The 27,859-nt window shown below is 43.9% G+C and overlaps 1 protein-coding gene across 1 annotated transcript in view; it reads left to right on the top strand.

Moving 5' to 3' along the window:
- Nucleotides 1-27,438, top strand: part of LOC120913454 (cytochrome c oxidase subunit 7A2, mitochondrial-like) — a 35,792-nt gene extending 8,354 nt beyond the window's left edge. Inside the window, exons 2-5 of the mRNA XM_040323387.1 lie at nt 14,706-14,867; nt 20,187-20,276; nt 22,120-22,204; nt 27,314-27,438. Of these exons, the coding sequence (XP_040179321.1) occupies nt 14,706-14,867; nt 20,187-20,276; nt 22,120-22,204; nt 27,314-27,366 (390 nt within the window). The 3' untranslated portion in view covers nt 27,367-27,438. The remainder of the gene's footprint in view (nt 1-14,705; nt 14,868-20,186; nt 20,277-22,119; nt 22,205-27,313) is intronic.
- Nucleotides 27,439-27,859: the final 421 nt, after the last annotated feature.

Genomic DNA, 27,859 nt, shown 5'->3' with positions numbered 1-27,859 from the left:
CACACACATATATATATATATATATATATATATATATATATATATATATACACACACACACTTGATTGTGTGTATGAATACATATATACTTGTTTGTTTGTTTTTTCTATTATTTTGTATATGTTGTTGCTACTATACAATGATTTTTGACTGATGTGTCGAGTTTTCTCCGAGTTCAATTGGTGTATCAGATTATTTCTGGCAGTGGATCTGGGCCAAACTCTTCACATAAGATTTGAGGGTGTGTACCGTGTACTGCAGCCTGTTTTTTTCCTGTGATACCTGTTTTTAATTGATTAGTTCACCTGTAACCTAATGATGACACATTAGAGCAGTATATAGGTGATTGTGGTGACTAGTTACTATAGCTAATGACTAACATTTGCACAAAACGCGTCTACCTCCATCTGTCAACCATTTGTCATATGAAGCTTTAATAAAAATAATTATTGGAAGTGCAGCCGTCTGTAATTATTTTTTTATGTTACAAGCTGGGCTAGCACCTGACTTATGTGTGAACTGTGACGTAAAGTGGCGGTGTGATGTAAATGATCTGAGTTATCGCAAAAAACATGCAATATGGACCTCTGCTGGAAGAAGATTTTAATGACTGAATTCTAATTTAATGCCTTTGAAATCTAATATAAAGATTTTATACAAATTAAAAATTGATTATTATGTTATAATTGTAAGATGCTATTTATTTCTATACCTTCTAGTTCGAAATTTCGAATTTACGAATTTTCGTATTTCCGATTTTTTTTCGAATTTAAGATTTTCGAATTTTTCAAATTGTAGACATGTGCACTTTTATGTTATTTTCGTCTTTTTTATTTTTTCGTAAATTCGTGAAATTCGGAAAATTTGTTTTTTTCTTTTATTCGTTTTATTCTTTTTTTCGTAAATTCGTAAATTCGGGAAATTCGAAAATTCGTAAATTCTAAAATTCGAATTCCAAATTTTCGGATTTCCGAAAAAGCAAAAAAAGGAAAAAACGAATTTTCCGAATTTCCGGAAAAAAAACGAATGAACCAAAAAAAATGACTTTTCGGAAATTTACGAATTTTCGGAAATTTCGAATTTTCGAAATTTCGAAATTTCGAAATACGAAAATATTCGGAAATACGAAAATTCGGAAATACGACATTTCGAAAATCGAAAATGAAAATTTCGAAAATTTAAAAATGAAAATTTTTAAATTTTTCAATTTTCGAATTTTTCAATTTTCGAATTTTTCAATTTCGAATTTTTCAATTTCGAATTTTCGAAATTCGTAAATACGAAAATTCTGAAATACGAAAATTCAGAATTTTTGCATTTCCGAATTTTCGTATTTCCACTTTTTTTGAATTTTCGAATTTCGAATTTTTCAATTTTCGAACGTTTCAATTCGAAAATTGAAAAATTCGAAAATTCAAAATTTGAAACATTTTTCAATTTTCGAATTTGGAATTTTTCAATTTTCGAATTTTTCAATTTTCGAAATTCGAAAAATCGAAATTTGAAAATGCGAAATTTGAAAAATTCTAAAATTCTAATATTCTAAAATCTAAAATTCGAAAAAAAAATCGGAAATCCGAAAATTCAAAATTTCGGAAGTCCTAAAATTGAAAAATTCAGAAATACGAAAATTCAAATTTTCGGAAATACGAAAATTCGTAAATTCAAAATTTTCGGAAGTCCGAAAATTCAGAAACAAAAAATTCGGAAATACAAAAATTCGTAATTAACGAATTTCTGAATTTTCGTTAAACGAATTAGAAACAAAACGAATTGCACATGTTTCGTTTTATGATTAATAAATACAGGTTTGATTTATATTTTGATTATTTATATGGTCTTCTGTCTTCCTTACTTTGTCCACATTATATATTCTTTTTTTAAGGATTCTGAACAAAAAATGTTTTATTAAAAATAAAAAAGTGATGAGTCAGCTATTTTCCCGATTTAATCATCGTTGTATTGTTTATAGGACCTTGTTTTTTAACTGCTTTAGAAGTTTCTGGCTGTCTTATCTTCATATTAAATTTGGACTTTTATATTAGTTGGCAAATAATACTGGCTGTTACAGTGATGCAGTGATAACACAGTTAGGAAATCAATGTGTATTGCTAGATTAATATTTCATCTTTATATCAACCACTAGCTGCCCAAGCCAATTGTGGCACTTCTCTCATACATGTGCATTTTTTACTAGATATATTTGTACCCAACCTAAACTGTAAGTTCACTTTTTCACCCCAAAATGTAAAAGTAAACTAACACCCTACACTCTCCCTGGTTCCTGCGGTACTTACCTCCCTAGGTGATGAGCTGTCACTGCCCATGCAGCTGGTGTAGCAGTCCAGGAATTTGAAAGGCCTGTTCTTCTACTTCTTTCCTTAGGGCTTCCAGGACAGATCAGAGTGAATTCGATTGGTCAAAGCAACCAATCAGCAATCGTCATGTGACCAATCAGAATCACTCTGGTCCATCCCATAAGCCCTAAGAAAAGAAATAGAAGAAGGTTTGGGCTTTCAAATCTTCAGACCACTGCACAAGCTTCGTGGGCATTGACAGGTTATCACTAGGGTCGCCACCTTTTCATCAAGCCAAACCTGAACGCTTTAGCAGCACATTTTATTTCATAGTATACACTATAGGATTATAAATGACCTGGGACATCTCTGGGTGTCCCAAGGAGAGTGGTAATGCGGCGCGCGGCAGCAAACACTGGATGTGGCTAAACCGCTTTTACTGACATCATCAATCCCCCCCCCCCCCAGTGCCCCATTGATGCCGAACCGGTTCCCAAACAGCGGCCTGTAGCTCCCAGATTTTTGTGTGACTATCTGAGTTACTTGGGGAGCCACAGCCCAGTCTGAATAATGTGTCTGGGTTTTCAGGCAGACTGAAACCGGACACATAATTTCAAACCCGGACAGTCCAGATGAATCCTACCTACCTGTTGGATTGGCTCTGCAGGCATCTTTTCTACGTTGCTGATACCTGGAGGTTTCCTGCCAATCCCCTGGACAGGTTTGTTGGTGGCGTGGTCCTCTGGGCTTGTATGGCCCTCTGTGGAGCTAAAGAACAGATACAACAATTAAACAATGAGACCCTTTATCTCCATAGCCACAGGGAACAGAAAGTGTGCGGGAGACCCCCCATAACCCACAAATTGTAGGGAGCCACCTCTAAGAAAATGTGCCCCCCCCCCCCATCTCCCTGACAAACAAGTAGCAATCTCAGCTATTTTCGTTGCGTCTTCTGCAGCTTTGGAAAGATTTGTGGTTTCCAGGGACTCATATGTATATGGTCCATTATTCATTAACCACTTGCTTACTAGGCACATATACCCCCCCCCCCCACCCCCCCCCTAGCCCAGGTGAAATTTCAGCTTCCGGCACTGCGTCGCTTTAACTGACAATTGCGCGGACGTGTGACGTGGCTCCCAAACAAAATTGATGTCCTTTTTTCCCCACAAGTAGAGCTTTCTTTTGGTGGTATTTGGTCGCCTGTGCAGTTTTTATTTTTTGCGCTATAAACAAAAAAGGACGACAATTTTGAAAAAAAATACAATATTTTTTACTTGTTGCTATAATAAATATGCCAATTAAAAAAAAAAAAACACTTTTTTTCTCAGTTTAGGCCGATATGTATTCTTCTACATATTTTTGGTAAAAAAAAAAAAATCGCAATAAGCGCAAAAGTTATAGCGCCTACAAAATAGGGGACAGAATTATTATTATTATTATTATTTTATTTTTTTTTACTAGAAATGGCGGCGATCTGCGATTTTTATTGGGACTGCGACATTATGGCGGACACATCGGACACTTTTGACACATTTTTGGCGCCATTCACATTTATACTGCGATCAGTGCTATAAATATGCACTAATTACTGTATAAATGTGGCTGGCAGGGAAGGGGTTAACACTAGGGGGTTAGGAAGGGGTTAAATGTATTCCCTGCATAGTGTTCTAACTGTAGGTGAAGGGGGGTGACTGGGGGAGGTGACCGATCTGTGTCCCTATGTACAAGGTACACAGATCGGTCTCCTCTCCAGAGACAGGACGCTGTCTCTGTGAGAGCCGGCAATGAGAGATCATCTCTCATTGGCCGCACAGATCGCATCGCAAACGGCCACTCTGATTAGCCGTTCGCGGCGATCTGTAATTGGCTGTGTCCAAGGGACATGGCCAACACAGAGTTTCCCCGCTGCGCGCTCTGGAGCGCGCGCGGGGAACGCCCAAAGGCGTCAATTGACGTCCAGTTGGATATTCAGGTCCGCGCTGTAGCCGTCATTCGGCTATAGCGCAGGCCTCTTGAAGTTAATCAGAGCCATAGACAATCCACCTTTTACAGCTATTCATATTCAGGAGTAAAGGAGATTAAAAACTTTAATCCAACATTTCCATCCAAAGAAAACATGCGCACTTACACATGTCTGCCTGCTTCTAAAATAAAGCTCCGCACAAGTTTTTGTATCGTGGTAACTGCTAAAAATGGAAATATGGCGGAACACCGCATGCCGATGTGACAAATTTCCACCATATCAGTCTCCGTTCAAATCTGCGTGTTCCAGTAATGCGTACAGAAATGCGCGTTTCCACACAACCCTGGAACATGCAAAAAAAATTGCCTCACGCTTGTAGTGCCATTTATTGTAAATGTCCCCCCAAAATGTGAAACGCCAATACAACAAATGTGGCAAAATGCGTGGAAAATAGTAAATAGAGTATGTTTTCTTTGCCATCTGTGTCCCCAATGAGGGGGGATTTCCCTTCACTTCCTTAGCCAAAAAAGAAGTGAGAAAAATCCCCCAAGGAGACATAATCCCTGGGTGTCATCAGAACTAGTGTCCTCATTGGAAGCTTTCTCCTTTATTTCCTGTTCTGGTGACAACCCAAAATCTCGAATTTTCTCTTTGCTTTTTTTCCCATTCCTTCAGAGCCATGCCACAAAGAAAAAAAAGAAAGAAAGAAAGAGAAAAAGAAAGAAGCTTGTCTCTGTCCATGACATTTTTATTACAAACTTAACCACTTAACCCCCGGACCATATTGCTGGTCAAAGACCAGAGCACTTTTTGCGATTCGGCATTGCGTCGCTTTAACTGACAATTGCACGGTCGTGCGACGTCGCTCCCAAACAAAATTGGCATCCTTTTTTCCCCCACAAATAGAGCTTTCTTTTGGTGGTATTTGATCACCTCCTGCGGTTTTTAGTTTTTGCACTATAAACAAAAATAGAGCGACAATTTTGAGAAAAATTAATATTTTTTGCTATAATAAATATACCCCAAAAATATATAAAAAAAACATTTTTTCCTCAGTTTAGGCCAATAGGTATTCTTCTACATATTTTTCGTAAAAAAAAATTACAATAAGCATTTATTGATTGGTTTGCGCAAAAGTTTTAGCGTTTACAAAATAGGGGGTATTTTTATGACATTTTTATAAATATATTTTTTTTACTAGTAATGGCGGACACTTCGGACACTTTTGACACATTTTTGGGATCATTGGCATTTTTATAACGATCAGTGCTATAAAAATGCATTGGATTACTATAAAAATGCCACTGGCAGTGAAGGGGTTAACACTAGGGGGCAGGGAAGGGGTTAAGTATGTTCTCTGGGTGTGTTCTAACTGTAGGGGGGGTGGCCTCACTAGGGGAATGACTGATCTTCTGTTCATACATTGTATGAACAGAAGATCAGCATTTCTCTCCCTGACAGGACCGGGAGCTGTGTGTTTACACACACAGCTCCCGGTCCCCGCTCTGTAACAAGCGATCGCGTGAGCCCGGCGGCGATCGCGCCCGCCGGGCACGCGCACGGGAGTGGGAGGCGAGCGGCCCTAGCACGCCCCCTAGTGGCCTGCACGAGAGCCGACGTATAGCTACGGGCTCTCCTGCAGGGGAGCCGACCTGCCGCCGTAAAACGACGGCGGCTGGTCGGCAACCAGTTAATTTATTTGCAATTACTGAGACCTGGCTTCAAGAATCTGACTTTTCCTCTCCTGCTGCCCTCTCCCAGGGTGGCCTTCTCTGGACTCACTTTCCCAGTCCTCCCTAAAGGGGGTGCAGACAGGGTACTAATCCCTCTCTATTCCATCCAACACTAACAATAAACAGGTTTTCCTTTATTTATCCCTTAACATATGGGTGAGAAATGGGGAAAAACAATTAGTTTGGTAGTGAAAAAGTTAAAGGGGGTTTTGGCGGTGAAAGGGTTAGGGGGAAAAAATAAAATAATTTGGGTTTGGTGGTAAAAGGATAAAAAAAATAAAAAAATATTGGTGTGGCAAAGAAAAGGTTAAAGCGGAGTTCCACCCAAAAGTGGAACTTCCGCTTAATCCACTCCTTGCCCCCTTACATGCCACATTTAGCATGTCATTTTTTGGGGGGAGGAGTGGGGGCTTCAGGAGGAGTGGGATTTCCTGGGACTGCCTAGGGCATACGTCATATTGCCTCTCCCAGTAGGCGATCGCCTGGGACACCTGACAGGTCCCAGGCAATCGCCTGACCAATCACAGTGCGCAGCGCCGCTCGCGCATGCGCAGTGAGTGCCTGGCCATGAAGCCGAAAGCTGTCACGGCCGGGTGCCCACACTTAGAATGAAGACGCCGGCCGGAGAGGGGGGGTGGAGCAGGTGAGTGTCTGTTTATTAAAAGCCAGAAGCTACACTTTTTGTAGCTGCTGACTTTTAATAAACAGTAAAAAAGCCTGGAACTCCCCTTTAATAAATGAAAGAAAAAAACACTTGACTTGGCAGTTAAAGGGTTATAAATGAAAAAAAATTGATTTGGTAGTGAATGGGTTGAAAAGGGGAAAACTGGTTTTGGCGATGAAAGGGTTAAAAAAGAAATTTCTCCTGCGCAGGATCTTGTACCTCGTATGTGATCCTGCCCTGCAGGGTCTGAAGCACGCACGCGCGCCGCCAGCAACCTGCTCCTGCTGTGATTAGACACAGCCTGAGCTGCTCTACAGGTAAAGCAAACTCCGCCGATCATTAGGCAGAGAGCCAGAACGACAATCTGCCTATGTAAACAAGGCAGATCGCAGTTCTGTCAGTAGGGAAGGCATGGATCCTGTGTCTCTGGAAATCAGGAACATTGATTAATGCCTTCCCATAGTAAAAGCACCTCCCCATAGTGGGAAAACACATAGGCCCTTAGATCGCCCTTGATGTTAACTCCTTCCCTGCCAGTGTCGTTAGTACAGTGAAAGTGCATATTTTTAGCTCACTGTATTTGTGTCACTGGTCCCCAAAAAGTGTCAAAGGTGTCAGTTAGTGTCTCCATTGTCTGCCACAATATCGCAGTCCCATTATAAGTCACGGATCTACACCATAACTAGTAAAAAATTAACATATGAATAAAAATGCCATAAATCTACACCATAGTTTGTAGACGCTGAGGAGCGGATTCAGAAACGCCGCCGTAATTTCAAATCTGTGCCGTCATATCTTTACGCCGATTCTCAAAGGCAGATACATTGAAAAAATAGGCTTCCTCCACCGACGTAAGTAGCATACGCCGGCGTATAATTGTGTGCAATTTTACGCTGGCCCCTAGGTGGCGCTTTCGTTGATTTCTGCCTTGAATATGTAAATTAGCGAGATTTTTTTACGTTGTTTACGTAAGGCTTTTTCCAGCGTAAAGTTACCCCTGCTCTATGAGGCGTAGCCAATGTTAAGTATGGACGTCGGGCCAGCGTCCAATTTTGCGTAAGTCGTACGCGAATAGGGCTGTACGTAAGTTACGTTCACGTCGAAAGCATTGACTATTTGCGGCGTAATTTGAAGCATGCGCACTGGGATACGTTCACGGACGGCGTATGCGTCGTAAGTCGAAAACCTCATTTACGTGGGGTCAGCCTTGATTAACATACAACACGCCCACTGCCTGGATAATTTGTATTACGCGGGCTTACGCCGGACATCATACGCTACGCCGCCGTAACTTAGGGCGCAGGTTCTTTCTGAATACAGAACCTGCCTCACTAGGTTACGACGGCGTAGCGTATCTGAGATACGCTACGCCCGCACAAAGTAACGCCGGGCTTTCTGAATCCGGCCCTATAACTTTTGGCCAAACCAATCAATATACGCTTATTGGGATTTTTTTTTAGCAGAATACATATTGGCCCTAATTTATGAAGAAATTAGATTATTGTCATTTTATTGGATGTGTTTTATAGCAAAAAAATAAATAAAAATGTTTTTAAAAATTTTGGTATTTTTTTTGTTTATAGCGCAAAAAATAAAAACCGCAGAGGTGATCAAATACCACCAAAAGAAATCTCTATTTATGGGAAAAGGGAATAGATTTTATTTGGGTACATCGTCGCACGACCACGCAATTGAAAGTTAAAGTAACGCAGTGCCATATCGCAAAAAATTACCTGGTCATGAAGGGGGGGGGTAAATTTTCCAGAGGTCACATGGTTACATATTCAAATAACAGCTGAGTAATATATTAACTACGTGATTAATTCTGTTCCTAACAAGACTTTTATTAAAATGTGTATTTTGGTTACAAAGATCTGAACATCAGGCCAAAAAGTGGCACAACTGAGGAAGAAAGAGTATTTTAATTCCAAAAAGACGGATAGTCCCTTTAAATCAGACAGTTAGGAGTTGTGTACACTGCCGGCAGCGGGCGGGTTACTTATGATGCAACGCAACTATCCACTGCATGGATGGCTATGCTGAATATTGCAGAGCAGCGCCCTCTAGTGAGCTGCTTAGGAGTCGTACCATAATAGCTGGATTCCTCTTTTGTGCTTGTGTTTTCAATAAGCTGTCTCAGTGTTTGTCAACTTTTTTTCAGTCAAGACATCCTTTAAAATGATGCACAATCTCGAGGCACCCTGGTCTAAAATATAGTGAGCGATGTATAGTATTTTATAATATTTATTTAGAAGATTGAACAAATAAATATTATAAAATACTATACATCGCTCATTATCTGTGCCTTAAAAGTCCAATCAGGGGTTTTGCTCTCTACTTTTGACTTATATCTGGATGTGGCACCCATAGGACAGACACCGATAACTTTTTTCTGGTCTAAAATATAAAAAATCGAAACATCTCAAAAATCGAAACAAATAATTTTACATAATGCAGCAGCATCTACACACATAAGACACTATTTTTACAAAGCAAATATACCTTTATTCACTAGTAATGGCCATAGCCCTCAACTGTCCCAGATATGGAGCAATGTCCCTCTGTCCCTCATTCAGGGATGGACTGGCCATAGGGACTACAGGGAGTTTCCCGGTGGGCCGATGGCTCAGTGGGCCGTTTTTTAAAACAGAGATGCTGCTTGGAGGACTTTTTTTTAACGCCCTGGCAGCGCCCCAGTGTGAAAGCACTCAGGCTTTCACACTGGGACTGCAGCGGAAGCGTTTTTCAGTCGCTTTACAGGCGCCCAAAAGCGCCTAAAAAATCTGCCAAAACCCCCAGATCCTTCTCCACTACGGATTCCCCCAGCTGTACTCCCCCTAGTATGTATGATGCATGCATATTCTTAGCCCCCAAGTGCATAACTTTACATTTATCAACATTAACCCTCATCTGCCACATAGTCGCCCAGCATTGAGGTTGACTTGTAAATTGGAGACATCCTGTAAGGACGTTATTCCACTGCATAGCTTGGTGTCATCTGCAAAGACTGAAATGTTACTTTCGATCTCAGACCCAATATCATTTATAAATGTAGCGCCTGTGTACTTTATGGTACTGGTGCTAGTTAAATTTAAGGGTAGATCAGAGTGTAGTTAGACTCTGATCCAGATTGTTAAGTGCAAAACAGGGTCTCTGTCTCAGCTTGGCGGTGCTGTAGGCTTATTCTGCTGTATTGGGGTGTTCTTCTAGCCCCGATGCTGCAGGTGGCAGCAGTGAAGTCAAGGTTTGGGTGCTCTTTCCCAGCAGCCAATCAGGAGGGTTTGACCTCGCTGTGCATGCTGGGGAAGGGTATTTATGAGGCAGACGCCATTAATTCTGGGTCTTCTTCGTCCAGTGTGGCACCCACCTTTAGGGTGACCACATCACGGCGCCCCGGCGTTATGGCCTACCTGGCCAGGGCATGCGTGCCACGCGGTGTTCCTGGTTCCGGGACCATGCTGGCCCGGAGCATCTGAACAGCGACGGGGACCCAGTGAGTGACTGGGTTCCCACCTTTGAGGATCCCAAGCTGTACTGCTGTTCGGTGGGGATTCAGTCTGTGGAGCGCCATTGAGAGGCTGGCAGTCCAAAAGGGCCTGGACAATCCACCGGGGATGGAGGTAACCAGACACTGAGGGATTGATCACCTGTCATTCGGTACCTGGGCGACAAGTTGAAGGAGATCCAGGCGTAACTTATCCAAGGAGGAATTGCTCCAAGAATTCAATCCAGAGAGGGCCTGTGGCAGAGGTATCTTTCTGAGGCTTACTGAGGAGGTTCTGTGGCAGAGACTTTTCCCCAAGTTCAAGTTCACCAAGGAGGGTCTGTGGCAGAGACTTTATCCTACATGTTGTCCGAGTGATAGTCCGGCTGCCAGGTCAGTGAGAGAGGCCTGTCCGGGTACACTAAACCCACTCCGACAGGAGTGGCGCAGAGAAGTGTTACGCTTGGGAGCAGGACTGTTTCCTATCATTACACCTGAATCTGCTATTCTCCTACCTTCTTCAACTTTACTTTCCTCACCACAAATGTTACTGTTTTTACCCGGCTGGGTAATAAAGAGCACAGCAAAGAGCACCTGTGGTGGACATTCCTTTACTTCTACTATATGCAATATGCATCATCCACCCCTAGGAATTCGGAGGAGCAATGAGGTAATGTGCCGCCCAAAAATCCAGCAGCTCCTCCGGGGGTAATGCTTCGTAAAGATATTAAAAAGTAAGGGTCCCAACACTGAACCTTGTGGTACACCACTGATAACCTTAGACCATTCAGAATAAGAATCATTAACCACTATTCTGTCTTTTAGACAGTTTTCTATCCATTTACAAACTAATATTTCCAATCCTGTAGACCTTACCTTACTCTTGAGACGTGTGTGGGGAACTGTATCGAGCGCTTTTGCAAAATCCAAATATATCACGTCCACCGCCACTCCTCTGTCCAAGGTTTTACTTACCTCTTCATAAAAAGAAATCAGGTTTGTCTGACAACTTCTGTCTTTCATGAATCCATGCTAATATTTGTGGTCCTGTGACACAAAGTGGTTGTTCAATGCCTCTTTGACTTTTAACACCTCCATGGGCACATATTTTATCTTTTTTTCACACACATACATACATATCTGTGTTCAGGCTATGTTTATCAGCATATAGATACTTTCAACATTATTATTATTATTATGATCATCATCATTACTATTATATACTTTTCACATATTGATTTTTGATTATTATCACATATTATGGTTTTAACCATTTTACACATTACATTTAATTTACCGTATTTATTGGGGTATAGCGCGCTCCCGCGTATAGCGCGCACCCCTAAAGTTGGCCAGAAATTCCTGTGGAAAAAAGGATTTTGTACTTACAGTTTTGGTGTCTTGCGCGGCGTCCATCGGCGGCCTCGTCGGGTCAGGCGTCCTTCTGCGGCGTCCTCCTCGCTCGTTTCCCGCTTTCCCGCGCCGAGTTTGAATACTGCGCCGGCATATACCGAGCGCAGTACACTCGGGCAGGCTCGGCTACTGTCGCGCTCACGTCCTGTACATCCAGGACGTGAGTGCGGGAGGAGCCGAGACTGCCGGACTATACATGAGTGTACTGCGCTCGGTATATGCCGGCGCACTATTCAAACTCGGCGCGGGAAAGCAGGTATCGGTGTATATCGCGCACCCACGATTTTGCCCTGATTTTCAGGGCAAAAAAGTGCGCGGTATACGCCGATAAATACGGTATATATGGAGAAAAGTTTTTTTTTTTACATTCACATATACCTATTAGTGTTAGGAACTCTCTATACACTTTATATATATTTGATATATAAATATATATATATATTTATTTATTCACATTCATACACATACACATATATTTATGTATATATATACAATCTTCTTTTATGTATTTAGATCTGTCAGAAATAAATAAATAAATGTCATCGCCTATTTATCATTTTTCACATAATTCACGTTAGGTGTATATCTATATATTTATATTTTTATATTTCTATATATCTACACATTTATTTGCTCACTCAGAGACATTTGTGTGCACTTTTTTCAATCACATTTGTTTAGTTTAGACCTTGATTGTGTTCACAGAATATGTCAATTTACTAATTTGTTAATTAGATTCAATTAACCACTTTTCTGGTCACATGGTCAATAGAGACAAGTATTTATTTGAAATTAGTTTTGTGATTGTTAGCTATGATTAAGCACTGTTTAATAGTGTGAAACGCGTCAGTTCCTCTGTCCGTTCTGCTGTGGCATGTATTTTTGATCCTATGTTTTACAATTAAAGGCTAAATATTTTTATAGTGATTCCCTTTCCCTATTAAACCAGAGTTAGCTTTGAAGTATACTCAAATTCATGTTACAATAATAATTAAATGCAGAACTTACCCAAAAGAGGAGGTTCCGCTTTTCCGCCTCCTTCCCCCTATTCCCACAGCCTTTTGGGACAAGTCACAGGTTGCAGAAGGCTAAGGGACCATTCACAAAGTGCATCTCAGCTCACGCATGCACAGTGGGAATCCGGTTGTGGAGCTGCAAGGAGTCACAGCAAGCTTACCGCAGTAAGCATGCCAACACCGGGGGACCCAAAGACCGGTGAAAATCCGGCCTAGTTGAGGACAGAGCTTGATCCTTGGACATAGGGGTTTCCTTTTAATTACCGTATTTATCGGCGTATACCGCGCACTATTTTGCCCTGAAAATCAGGGCAAAATCGTGGGTGCGCGATATACGCCGATACCCGCTTTCCCGCCACGAGTTTGAATACTGCGCCCGCATATAGCGAGCGCAGTACACTCGTGAATCTTCGGGCAGTCTCGGCGCCTCTCGTACTGACGTCCTGACGTCCTGAGCGTACAGGACGTCAGTGCGAGAGGCGCCCGAGCCTGCCCGAAGATTCACGAGTGTACTGCGCTCGCTATATGCGGGCGCAGTATTCAAAGTCGTGGCGGGAAACGAACGGGAGGACGCCGCAGAAGGACGCCGGACCCGCCGAAGATGGACACCGGACCCGCCGAAGATGGACACCAGACCCGCCGAAGATGGACGCCCGACCCGCCGAAGAGGACACCCCGAAGCCGCAGAAGGACGCCGGACCCGACGAGGCCGCAGATGGACGCCGCGCAAGACACCAAAACTGTAAGTACAAAAAAACAAAAAAACTTTTTTTCCCACAGGATTGGGGGCCACTTTGGGGGTGCGCGGTATACGCCAGAGCTCGTTATACCGCGATAAATACGGTACTTAAGGACCGCCGCATTTCATGTCACTGATCAATTGCTTCCTCTCATAGGGAGCAGCGATCAGAGACTTGTCACTCTTAGCCACACCCCCTAAAGCCCTGTACACACGATCGGATATCTGATGGAATCTAATCCGATGGATTTTTTCGTCAGATATCCGATGAAGCTGACTTTCATCAGTCTTGCCTACACACCATTGGTTAAAAATCTGATTGTGTACAAACACGGTGACGTAAAACACTATGACATGCTGAGAAAAATGAAGTTCAATGATTCCGAGCATGTGTTGACTTGATTCTGAGCATGCGTGGATTTTTGTCTGATGGATTTCCCCACAGACGATCGTTTTTTTCTATCGGTTTTTTAACCATAGGAAAAATTTAAAACAGGTTCTATTTTTTTTCACTGATGGATAAAAACCGATGGGGCCCACACACGATCGATTCGTCCGATGGTAACGGTCCATCAGTCCGTTTTCATCAGACGAACCGATTGTGTGTACAGGGCTTAACAGTTAGAATCACTCCCTAGGACACACTTAACCCCTTCAGCGGCCCCTACAGGTTAACCCCTTCACTGTAATTTTTACAGTATCAGTGCATTTTTATAGCACCGATCGCTGTAAAAATGACAATGGTCCCAAAATGGTGTCAAAAGTGTCTGATGTGTCCGCCATAATGTCGCAGTCACGATAAAAAACGCTGATCGCCGCCATTACAAGTAAAAAAATATATATTAATAAAAATGCCATAAAACTATCCCCTATTTTGTAGATGCTATAACTTTTGCGCAAACCAATCAAACGCTTATTGCGATTTTTTTTTACCAAAAATATGTAGAAGAATATGTATCGGCCTAAACTGAGGTAAAAAAAAAGTTTTATATATTTTTTGAGGATATTTATTGTAGCAAAAAGTAAATTTTTTTTTTTTTTTCTAATTTGTCGATCTACTTTTGTTTATAGCGCAAAAAATAAAAACCGCAGAGGTGATCAAATACCACCAAAAGAAAGCTCTATTTGTGGAGCAACGTCGCACGACCACGCAATTGTCAGTTAAAGCGACGCCGTGCCGAATCACAAAAGGTGGCCTGGTCTTTGGCCAGCCAAATGGTCCGGGGCTGAAATGGTTAATAAAAGTTGTCAGTTACAGTATTTGTACAGTAGCTGCTGACTTAAAATTTTTTTTTTTTTAGGGTGAAGATCCTCTTTAAAAATAGTTTTTACTCAAAGTATTCTAGTGTTTCCTTCGTGTTTTGTCACGAAGCAAGTTGTTCTTTAATTCTGGCAGGACCCCCTGTCTTCCCCCCTTCCCCGGTGTCATGTTAGCTGGGAGTGTTTGGCCTGCTCTGCTACGTCTATTTCTAGCACGGTAGATCATCGGCGTGCGCCCTTGTCAGAAGACACAGAGAGGACGAGGGGAGCAAAGACCAGCAGTATGAGGAATTTCATGGTATGTAATAGTCCAGACCCCTCTACCACCTGTCTACCATGCGGAAGCTTTCACTAGTAAATAGATCGGGTTTTCTCACTTTATTATCACTTTTATGCTTTTAGGAAAGTTTAAGTTCACCAGTCACCCCCTGGTGTAGGTCACCTTATTGCACCTCTCCATTGACGTGTACGACTACCAGCTAATGCTGGCCTTACACGCTTTATTTTATTACCTAATCGTTATGTGATCGAATCAAAACAATCAAATTCACAAACCACTGACAAGGCATAACTTCCCTTCCAATCGTTTTATGATGGCCATACACACTTCGATAAACAATCAATTTATTTCCCAATCAATCTCTTCCCGTATGAATAACGAATCTCTAGTCGACAACCCATTCAATTTATATGCCACACATGGGAAAGAAGATTTTGATCAATAGTTAAAGAACCCATTTAATCGAAATGCCACGCACAGGGAAGTAGATTCCAATCCATAGTTAAGATACAACCATAACTTATGATCGTAAGTTATCGATCCCATCTTTGTTTCCCCCATGTAATCTCATGACAACTGATAAATTGAAAATACAATCATATTTATCTCGGTGCTGCCGATCGATGCAAAATCCCTTGTCTGAAGGGAAGTTATAGCTATTTGATTGTTTGGGAATTCAATCGTTTTTAATCAAATCACAGATAAAAAAAAAAATAAGCCTGTGTGGACACCATTAGACTCAGTTTTGGCTCAATCAAATTAAATCGATCGGTCAAGATGGAAAATTATACATAGTTTTCAATCGATAGGCAGCACTGAGATGAATACGATCGCATTTCAATTGATCAGATTATGAGATGATGTAAAAACAGAGATGTGATCGATAACAGATCATACCTTAAAGGGATTGTAAAGGTAACATATTTTTTTCCTAAATAGCTTCCTTTCCCTTAGTGCAGTCCTCCTTCACTTACCTCATCCTTCCATTTCGCTTTTAAATGTCCTAATTTCTTCTGAGAAATCCTCACTTCCTGTTCTTCTGTCTGTAACTCCACACCGTAATGCAAGGCTTTCTCCCTGGTGTGGAGTGTCGTGCTCGCCCCCTCCCTTGGACTACAGGAGAGTCAGGACGCCCACTAACACACAGCTCCTTTCTCTATCTGCAACGTAGCGAGCGTCCTGACTTTCCTGTAGTCCAAGGAAGGGGGCGAGCACGACACTCCACACCAGGGAGAAAGCCTTGCATTACTGTGTGGAGTTACAGACAGAAGAACAGGAAGTGAGGATTTCTCAGAAGAAATAAGGACATTTAAAAACAAAATGGAAGGATGAGGTAAGTGAAGGAGGAGAGCACTATGGTAAAGGAAGCTATTTAGGAAAAAAAAAGTTACCTTTACAACCCCTTTAAGGTATGATCTGTTATCGATCACATCTCTGTTTTTATATCATCTCATAATCTGATCAATTGCGATCGTATTCATCTTAGTGCTGCATATCGATTGAAAACTATGTATAATTTTCCATCTTGGCCGATTGATTTAATTTGATTGAGCCAAAACTGAGTCTAATGGTGGCCACACAGGCTTATTTTTTTTTTATCTGTGATTTGATCAAAACGATTGAATTCCCAAACAATCAAATAGCTATAACTTCCCTTCAGACAAGGGATTTTGCATCGATCGGCAGCACTGAGATAAATATGATTGTATTTTCGATTTATCAGTTGTCATGAGATTACATTGGGGAAACAGAGATGTGATCGATAACTTACGATCATAAGTTATGGTTGTATCTTAACTATGGATTGGAATCTACTTACCTGTGTGTGGCATTTCGATTAAATGGGTTCTCAACTACAGATAGACCAGTGGTTCTCAACCATCCTAGTGCCGTGACCCCTTGATAACATTTCCCAAGTTGTGGGGACCCCTAACAATAACATTTTGTAGCGTGGGTTGTCAGCACCCAAGGTAAGACAAGAAATTTGCGCCCCTGACACACGGACATATAGCATTCCCCGAGTCTCTTCCACCCGTACAGTATTAAAACCCCTTGTGGTACATTTTAGGATGTACCACTCTTTATTTTTGTTCTCCTTTCTTTCCTTTTTATCTCTCTCTATCCTAATTTTTGTTTTCCCTTATCCCTCTCTAGCCTCCTTTCTTGTTCATTCTCTTATTCTTTCTCTCACTTTTTCTTTGGTGGGGGGAGTTGGGATGAGTGGCAGTGCTGGCAGGGAGTTGGGATGAGTGGCAGTGCTGGCAGGGAGTTGGGATGAGTGGCAGTGCTGGTGGGGGGTGGGATCAGTGGCAGTGCTGGGGGGGAGTTCTGATCAACCAACTTAGGTGCTCTTGATCAAGGTCATCTGCTGATCTGAGAACTGTAGTGGGGACTTTTAATGGCAACAATAATCACATATAGTGTTATTCACTGTGTCTTTGGCTTCACTGTGTCTCTGACTTTGCGGTATCTCGCAGCAGTGACACCTATGCGGAAATTAGGAGATAGTCTCCTTCAGCCCCTCCCACTTCACATTCCTCACCAGTCAGCTGACCTCTAGTCTCTGCCCCCCCCCCCCCCCAGCCATGCCATGAACTGAATGGGCGGCTGCGAAGAGGCTGAGTGGGTGGCTGCGGGCTCAAGGGACAGCCCTGCTGGGCGGCCACGAGAAGCCTGGGAGAGTGGTGCAGGCTTCAGGAACAGCCAAGGATTTGGGGACCCCTGGCAAATCATCATTTAACCCCCAAGGGTGTCCCGACCCCAGGTTGAGAACCACTGAGATAGACTATTCCTACTGAAGAGACCAACTGGAAAATAAATCTATCATTTATTAACATGTGTACGGCCACCATAATTGTACTACAGCGTTCCCAAACACAGTATCCCTGGTTTGTAATACCAAAAATGCAAACTCAGCTCTGTCCTATGCATGCTAAATAGTCTGTAATAATAGGGAACTGTATTCTTAGAAATCTTCTTAGATGTGATCATCTGAAATGCCGCCATTTTGGTGATTGTTGTTTGCTATGGGTATTTCACACTTCAGATGTCTCAAATATGTGCTCCCCCCCACTACATGCTATGGTTCATCCCACCAGCTCATACATCCTGTAGTAACTTATGAGCCCAAAGGAGCAACCACAGCATGTGACAGGAGGAATGGGTAATCTTACGCCTGTAGATGTGAGATACTTACAGCAGCCAGGGATCCGCAGCAACATAGTACCATTTTAAGACATGAGATGCCCGAAAAGGTAAGCCTATAGTTTCTTCTTTAACCACTTGAACAAAAAGGGGGAGTATAGCCTCATATAGAAATAAATAATATTAATAAAAAAGTACCATCATCCCAGTTACAGTAGAAAAAGGGGGAAAGTGCTCCCACTCTCCCCCTTTTTCTTCTTTAACCTTCTTGCCGACCGCTTCACGCACTTATACGTCAGCAGAATGGCTTCTGTGGGCAAAGCAACGTACCCGTACGTTACTTTGAAAAGCCTGCCATGCAAGCTCCGTGACCATGTCTGTGTCTTTCCGAGCATTTCCGAACGGCATCGATCACCTCCGCTCGGCTTCCGGGCCCTCACACCTCAGGCCAAATGTGGTACTGCACATAATGTAATGTAATGTAATGTGAGACAACACTCGCAAACCAAGTTAGGATTTTTAAAATTACAGTGCTCATATTGCGAAACGCTCTTTAACCACGTTACTCGTTACTCGTTACTCGTTACTCCGCGGTTTAATTTCTCCAATAGAGTCAATCAGCACATACTGGGACTCCATCCTGTGTCTGATCTTTCCCAAGAGAGTCAACCAACCTCATTGGGACTCCATACTATGCCCAATCTTCTTTAGGAGACTGAACCACCCACATTGGAACTCCATCTATTACCACATCGTCAAGAGACTCAACCAAACCCATTGGGACTCCATACTATGCCCAATCTTTAGGAGATTGAACCAACCGCATTGGGACTCCATCCTATGCCCAATTTTCAGGAGACTCAACCAACTCCATTGGGGCTCCATCTTATGTCTAATTTATTTTCAGGGGACTCAACCAACTCTATTAGTACTCCATCCTATGCCCAATCATCTTCAGGAGACTCAACCAACCCCACTGGGACTCTTTCCTACCTCTAGACAGGGACAGCTCAAAATTCAGTCACATTCAGGACTCCTCATAAAGGCAAGCCTAAAGAGACACTCAGGATCACATGCACCCTTCTCAGGCCACAGTTTAGTGTGCTGGAGGAAGGTAGAGACCTTCCTCCAGCACACCCCAAATTTGTATACTCTTTTCCCATGATGCTCCACTGGCAATTAAACTCCTAGATGCATGAATCTATGTTATTGTTGCCGCTGCCGCCGACTATTCAGATGGCCGGATGGTGAGCGCCGGCCACCTGAATAACGGCAGCTGGTTGGCTGTGTGGAAATGCCTATCAGAGCCAGTGGCCAACTCATCTAAGGGACGTACGGGGGGGGGGGGGATGCGTTCCTTGGATAAGACTGACAGGCGTCTCAGCCAATCAGGTTCACCGGTTCTGATTGGCTGAAGCGTCATCGAGGGCGGGAGAAGACATCAAGGGACGTGGAAGGAGGATGGCTGACCCCCAGAAAGGTAAGTGCCGGACGGGGGAGGGGCATTTTACAGGGCACAGTGGCGACAATGGGCACAGTGGCATCAATGGGCACAGTGGCGACAATTAAAGGGCACAGTGGCAACAATTAAATGGCACAGTGGCGACAATTAAAGGGCACAGTGGCTGTGTTTGATGGCATGGCACAGTGGTGACAATTGATGGCACAGTGGCTGCATTTGATGGGCCCAGTGGCTGCATTTGATGGGCACAGTGACTGCATTTGATGCGCACAGTGAGGCTGCAATTGTTTTTTTTGTTTTTTTTTCGTTTGCGCCCCCCCAAAAATTTGGAGCACCAGCCGCCACTGCCTCACACAAATGCCAGAGGTGACAATGACACCTACTGAATGGAGTCAGGCTAGGCTTAGGGGGAATTGGAAATGACTACAAATTAGCTGACTGACTACAGCCAAGCAGTTACATTTAGTGGGAGACTCTTGCTTACAGCATGGTGGCTACACAGACATAGAAGCTATGACACGTTGTCCATTGAGCGCGACCCCAGGCTCAAAGGAATGTGGCCTCACCCTTGTTCATAAACAGCCACATGTGCAGTGTGCGCTCCCTCCCACTATCACAGCAGTGATAACTAACCCTTTAAATTTATCAGAAATGTATTAGGATGTATAGCAGTAAGCCAAGGTTTTGCGCACAGATATGATCACTGAATCTTCTTTTTTTTCCACTTACAGGTATTGGGTCAGAGATTCTCCAGATCTTTGTCCACATCCAGCCGCGTCCACCTACAGAATCGCGTTCTGGAGAAACAGAAGATATTCCAGGTATTCTTAGGGCTCGTTTAGACTTGCGGTTAGGGGGAATCTAAAACAAATCGTTGACCAATATTTTTAGTGGCCCCAACCACCCTACTATTAAGCTGCAAGCAGACTGGTGTGTTCATTGCCACACTCACAATGCTTTGCTTCTCGCCCGTGGGAAAAATGCTCCCTATCTGTCGTGTTTGTCAAATAGGCATGCACCACAAATCCCCCACAGTTGGGGCGTGTTGGTGTGGCATTTTTCAGGTTTAAAGCTGACAGTGAGGAGGCGACATATCACCTCCAGTCAGGGGAGGGCTGGCAGCCTTAGGCCTGGGGGGCAAGTCCAGTCAAGTGGCCCATAGAGCGTGGAAAAGTGATGGATTGAGGAAAACAGTCCCCCCCTTACATCAGAGTCTGCACAGAGGCCCCCCGTGCTTACAGAGTCCGCACAGAGGCCCCCCTTGCATCAGAGTCCGCACAGAGGCCCCCCTTGCATCAGAGTCCGCACAGAGGCCCCCCTTACATCAGAGTCCGCACAGAGGCCCCCCTTACATCAGAGTCCGCACAGAGGCCCCCCTTGCTTACAGAGTCCGCATAGAGGCCCCCTTGCTTACATCAGAGTCCGCACAGAGGCCCCCCTTACATCAGTGTCCACACAGAGCCTCCCCTTACATCAGAGTTTGCACAGACCCCATATACATCAGAGTCTGCACAGACCCCATATACATCAGATCTGATGTAAGGGGTGTTCTGGGAAACTTGATTTAAGGGTGCATGCTGTGGACTATTGTGTAAAAAGGGTCTCTGCTCACCAATGCCTGCCCCCCCCCTTAACAAAGTCCACAGAGCAACCCTTTTTATACACTGGGAGGCAGGAGAGACTAGAGAGGGTGAGCTTACCAGGATGGAGGCTGAGGCGCAGGCAGGCTGTCCGATGCTTTTTTGGGTTCAAACTTCCTGTCCAGTGCCCGCACATGCCCGGGGAGTGTGGGCAGGGCAGACTCAGAAGGAGGAGGAGCAAATGAGCTCTATCTCTCCTCGTGTCTGTGCAGAGAGAGAAGGGGATGTCAGCGCTGGTGTGTACTGAGGCTGAGCTATGTGTGAGACAGGACATAGTTTAGCTCTGCAGCCATCTACCTCGGAGCTGACACAGGCACGGCTGCACAGTGGGAGGTGAGCAACGGCCGTGACCTGTGTTAACAGAGCTCCAGCAGGCATATTCCTGCTCTGCAAAAACAGCATTTGGTAGTGGCGGCCGGTGGCTGTGCATAGTGTCACCAGCCCGGGGGGAGATTTCCACCCTGCCCCCCCTGCCAGACCTCCCCTGCCTCCAGTCCCAACCAACTGTCAACCACCCTCTGAAATGCAGTCCACAGAGGGGTAGCAAGGACTTCTGAAGGTGTGAATCAGCCCTATGGGCTGGTTCACACCATGCCCACACATGACTCACACAGAAATGCGCTGTGCGTTCCAGTCCGATTTCCATGCGGTTCTGTGCTGTGCAATTTTAGTCCATTCATTTTAAACGAGCTAAAATTGTACCAAACTGAAACTAGTGCATGCACTACTTTTTAAAACGCATTGCAACCGAATTGCATGGTACAAAAGTACTATGCGATCCGGTGCGAGCAGATGCGGGTAAATGCACCGAGTTTGCGACCTGTGTTTTGGGTGTCCTTAGCTTTCTATTGACACCTACTGCAGATCAGAGTATGTTTTGCATGCGGTCTGTGAATTCCTGTATAAGTCGTGTGGGCATGGTGTGTGTTGGTTAATTGTTTTTTCGTCAAAATCTGTTTTGTAAATATTTGGCACATTGCCACATCACATTTAGTGCACAACTAACGCTCTCCTTTGTGTGCAGGCAGACAATGATATGCCAGTTCACCTGAAGGGTGGTCAAGGAGACCTCATCCTCTACAAAATTACCATGGGTATCTCCATTGTAGGTATGATTAGTAGGCTTTTATTACATAACTATAAACTGTATCATCACTGCAATGTGTTGGATCCAATGGCTTTTACCTAAAGAGCATTGTGGAAAATGCAGTAACCAACAGCTGCAAATCACATTACATTTTTTACTTAGAAGATGCTTTTTTTTACTCATTTTACTCTTGCGTTTTGCAGTGCGTTTTGCATTTTTAAACATGCATTTTTTCTTTTCTTTTTAACAAACTGCGTATAGCTGGTTGTTAGGGAGCAGGCCAGGAAGCCGGCCGCCGGGTCCTTAACAACCACTGAGTCATCAGATGTCAGCGGGCTTCCCTGCTAAATGTAAAAACAAGATTTTCCGACAATAAAAAAATGGCGTGGGGTCCTCCCTTCAATCCATACTAGGCCCTTCGGGTCTGGTATGGATTTCATGGGGAACCCCCCGACAGTTTTTTTTTTAATGGTGTGGGGTCCCCCCCAAAACCTTTACCAGACCCTTATCTGGCAAGCAGGGCAGGACTTAGGGTGGTGGGGGCCCCTGGGCTTGAGTGTTGAAGGGGCCCCCTGGAGCCGAGAATTGGGGGGGATCGAAGTTGTTGAGCGGGGGGGGGGGGCGAATTGAAGTTGTTGAGCGGGGGGGAGCGCATTAAAGTTGTTAAGCGGGGGGGATTTTGCAGTTGTTGAGGGGGGGAGTGCCTCTCACCTGTGCCAACAGCCGGGGCCACAGACTGTCATTAGCCCGGCTGTCGGCTTTCTTCCCTTCAGCAGCCACAGTCCTCCACACACCACTCCGGTTCCTCCTGCTTCCGTGCTGCCTCCTCTTGCAGTGCGGGAAAATTAACCCTTTTTTCGGGACTGTGGGAAGAAGCTGTCTGTGCGGGAAAGTCCCGCAGAATCCGTGCGTGTTGGGAGGTATGCGCAGGGCCGCCATCAGGAATTTTGGGGCCCCTTGCACAGCTTAAGGCATGGGCCCCCTGAAGCAGAGAACCTAGGGGGGGTGGGGGTGCTGCCGCCTGAAATTGAGAAGCGTGGGGGCTGCCGCAAATTGAGAAGCGGGGGGCGCCTTTACAAAAAAAAGAAGAAATAAAGAAGAAAACAAATATATATAAATATATGTAGCCATCCGGGGCCCTGGGGACCTCTGGGCCTTTTAATAAAAAGAAAAAATAAACCTCTGGGCCCTTTAATAATAAAAAAAAAAAAACATTTATAAAAAATACATAAAAAAAGGGAGGTTGCCAAACCCGGGGGCCCTGGGGACCTCTGGGCCCCTGGGAACCTCTGGGCCATTTAATAAAAAATAAACAAAAATAAAAAAATAAAATAAAAAAAGGGGGGGTTGCCACATGGGGCCCTGGGGACCTCTGAGCCCTTTAATAAAAAAAAATATATATATATATATATATATATATATATATAAAAAAAAAATGTAATTTTTTTTATAAAAAAATAAAAAAGGTGGGTTGCCATCCAGGGGCCCTGGAGACCCCTGGGCCCTTTAATAATAATAATAATATATATATATATATATATATATATATATATATATATATTATATAATATATATATAAAAATAAAAAATATATAAAAAAAAAACATTTTTTTACAAAAAATAAATAAAAAAAGGGGGGTTGCCGTCCGGGGCCCTGGGGGCCTCCGGGCCCCTGTGGACCTCCGGACCCCTAAAAAAAAAAAAAAAAAAAAAAATTTTTTTTTTTTTTTTTTTTTTTTTTTTTTTTAAGGGGGCCCCCTATTGGGTGGGGCCCCTGGGCTTGAGCCCAGTCAAGGCCAATGGTAAGTCCGGCCCTGCTGGCAAGTAAGGAAAGGGAGGGGATAAGCGGGGGGGGTTGCTTGTTGATGGGGACAAGGGCCTCTTCCCTACAACCCTGGCCAGTGGCTGTGGGGGTCTGCGGGCAGGGGGCTTATTTGTAATCTGGAAGCCCCCAGATTCCACCCCCTCCCCCATGTGAATGAGTATGGGGCGCATAGTATCCCTACCAAGTCACAAAAAAAGTGTAAAAACTTGAGTACAAACACTACACAAGTTTTTGACAAGTCCTTTATTTAAAAAATAAAAAACATCCCCCAGTGTAAATTCATCATCTGTCACAATGCTCGCTGCTTTGCCATCCAACATTTCCTAAATAGGTAAGGGATGGGGCCACTAGGTGACATCACCTGGTCGAACTGCCCTCCGTGATATCATTGACCGGTGTTCTCCTGAATAAGTTCCACCCAGCGGATAAGGACCCCCTTGTACTGCGTAGGCGCTGAGTCTCCGAAAATAGCCGAACATGTAGAGCTGAGAGTCAGCTCTACACGGCGCATGCACAATGACTATCACATATGCCGCACGCTCCCGATACTAGTACTACTCTGCAAGGGGCGGGGGTGATTTTAACAATAAAGTACACGTCTTAGCGGGACGTGTTGGCCATCTGAGTTAAATGTGCAAATCCACCCATCAACATTGCCATTGCAAAACCCGCCCATCAACCGCTAAGACGTGTACTTTATTGTTAAAATCACCCCCGCCCCTTGCAGAGTAGCACTAGCATCGGGAGCGTGCGGCATATGTGATAGTCATTGCGCATGCGTCGTGTAGAGCTGACCTCTACATGTTCGGCTATTTTCAGAGGCTCGGTTGAGGTTCGTACTGCACAAGCGCCGCGCATGCGCAGTACAGGGGGGTCCTAATCCGCCGGGGGAACATTTTCGGCAGGACACTGGTGCATTTCTAGATTAGATTAGATAGAAACCCTCTTTTGTAGATCACAACAAGCCTAAAATAGATATAGACATGAATAATTGAATCAGGCACACAGTGTTCTTAGGAGTGGATGTGAAAATGTACTGAGCCATCAGAGCTATCAGGTTAACTCATCATTATGCGCTAAGCTAAATACTGCAAATAGATTAAAAAGAGTGTTCTCCAAAAACGACAGGAAGTCCCACTCCTACCAAAGTCCCCACTTTTGGGTGGAACTCCACTTTAAAGACGTTTTATGTGAAGTCACAACAAAAGAAAAAGCCAACGCGTTTCAGAGGACCAATACCCCCCCCCCCTTCATCAGGGCTGCTGTTGAGAATTGTTAAAAAATTGTCCTGTTGGGGGGCTGCCTTTTGCACATGGATCAGACAGATAGATGTCCACAAGCTGTCTGTACTGTAGGTTCAGATATTCCTGCCTAGAGAACTGGACCCCCTATGGAGAGGAAAGAACATTCTGGAAAGGCCTTCCAAACATTTATCACCTCCCCAGCCACCTTCTGGATGCCTCCTTATAGAGTTTGCTGAGGTATGATAAATATACATACTGGTTATTTCACCCTATATTCTGGAAACTTCTTCCTGAAGCAGGTGGGAGAAATCAAACCCCCAGGCCAATTTTCAGCTTTCAGAGATGTCGCATTTTAAATGACAATTGCGCGGTCATGAAAAGGTGTATCCAAATTCAATTTTTAGCATTTTTGGGGGGACAGATAGTGGGATAGTGGATCACTGGGTTTTTTATTTATTTTTCTAAACAAATGAAAAAAGACAGAAAATGTAAAAAAATAAAAATAAAATTCTTTCACATGGGGTGGACGCTGGCAGCGGATCTGCCCACCCAGCAGGGGATTTCTCTGCTGATCCCTGCTGAGCAGGTGGATGAGAGGGACGTGTCCACTGATGCAGAGTAGACAAGGACACAGCTCGCTGTTCTTTATGGCGCGGTCAGATGGAAACGCACTGTCATTCGATCCACCAGACGGATGGGAAATGTCCCCATCCATCTGTTTTTAGCGCATCGGATGCCGGCGGGTGTCAGTGGACACTGACATCTGCCGCTCCAGGCGGAACCGATCAGAAGTCAGTGTGAAAGGGGCCTTTCTGTTATAAAATAATTTTTCTTAACTGATGTGCACTGATGAGGCTGCACTGATGGGCCCTAATGAGGCTGCAGTGATAAGCCCCAATGAGGCTGCACTGATGGGCACTAGTGAGGCTACAGTGATAGGCCCTAATGAGGCTGCACTGATGGGCACTAGTGAGGCTGTCGTGATAGACCCTAATGAGGCTGCACTAATGTGCGCTGATAAGGCAGGACTGATGGGCACTGATGACATACCTCCCAACTGTCCCTGATTTTGAGGGACTGTCCCTGATTGGGAGTAATGTCCCTCTGTTGCTCATTCTCCTCATTTGTCCCTCATTTTGGTCTGATCTATATAGTTGTATATAAAATGCACTTTTTATCTATCAAAAAGTGTTTTCCAGTGCTAAACCTTTCATCTGATTTCTAAATTGCTGCATTTGTAAATTCCAAGAGCCAATATAAAGGAATAGTAGTGGTAAAAAAGCACTTGTGGGTTTAACCAATCGTATGTTTTTGTACAATTCTCCTTTAAGGGGGCGTGGCAAGGGGTGTGTCCTATGCCTGCATACTTTTGCCAATAGATGTCCCTCATTTCCATCTCAGAAAGTTGGGAGGTATGCTTATGAGGCTGCACTGATGGGCCCTAATGAGGCTGCACTGATGTGCACTGATGAGGCAGGACTGATGGGCACTGATAAGCGGTACTAATGAGGAAACAGATTGGCACTGACGTGTTTCGGGAGGATGTCCATTGACGCCCTCCCAGAACTAGGGAGCCACCCAAAATAGGCCATAATGAAGCTGCACTAATGAGCCCTAATGAGTCTGCACTGATGGGCACTAGTGAGGCTGCAGTGATGGGCGCTAATGAGGCTGTACTGATGAGCACTAGTGAGGCTGCAGTGATAGGCCCTAATGAGGCTGCACTAATGTGCACTGATGAGGCGGCACTGATGAGCCTGCACTGATAGGCGGCACTAATGAGGAAACTGATTGGCACTGACATGTTCTGGGAGGATGTCCATTGACGCCCTCCCAGAACTAGAGAGCCACCCAGTAGCCATCTTTCGGGTATGGGACGGTATTGAAGTGGTTATAAAAGTCAGTAATTATGTGTTTTAAAGCCGTTTTATGGCTTGTTAGGAATATGTAAATAATTGAATGTCCATTGTCAAGATGCCATTGAAGTTGAACAGTAAAGACCTGAAAGGTTTGTATTTTATTGAAGTTGCACACAGTATAAAGTGTTCTCTTTCTATTGCAGGGAGCTTCCTAGGTGTCTTCCATATAGTCAAGGCCTCGCTCGCCAAGAAGTAACTCCAGGGAAGATCCGATTCATTGAAGAATCTTCTGGAGAATGTTATTGAATTAAAAATACGAGTGTCCTAATTTCCAGTGTGCTTTGTAGGTTATTTACAAAGATGGCCGCTCAATGGAAAGGCTGAGCTCAGATTCCGATCGCTGTGTCCGGGATTGGGGGGGGGGGGGGGGCGATCTCTCAATCGGGACACCAAATAACAAAAATGTAATATATTGCAGCTTTCCAATTCTTAGTGGTGGCCGCATTACTTTCTGCTTTTAGTTTTTTCCTTTATTTTCACCTGGTGATCTGGCCAGTAAGTCTGATGTTCAACTTTCTTTTACAGACTAAACTGCCCAGGGAAAATTGCAGTTAGAGGGTTGAAATAAACCATTTATGACTGACGGGGGTGCTTACAATGATCAGCTTTTATTCATTGATGTAAAACCTTTATCCCAGAATGAAAAAAAAAACTGTTGCTGTAACTGCTTCATGGCGGTTTTCATTCTA

Source organism: Rana temporaria, chromosome 9 (assembly GCF_905171775.1).
Source record: "Rana temporaria chromosome 9, aRanTem1.1, whole genome shotgun sequence".
In the NCBI taxonomy this organism is placed as follows: domain Eukaryota; kingdom Metazoa; phylum Chordata; class Amphibia; order Anura; family Ranidae; genus Rana; species Rana temporaria.
Note: the sequence above shows the minus strand (reverse complement) of the source record. Positions and strands in the feature narration are given on the sequence as shown.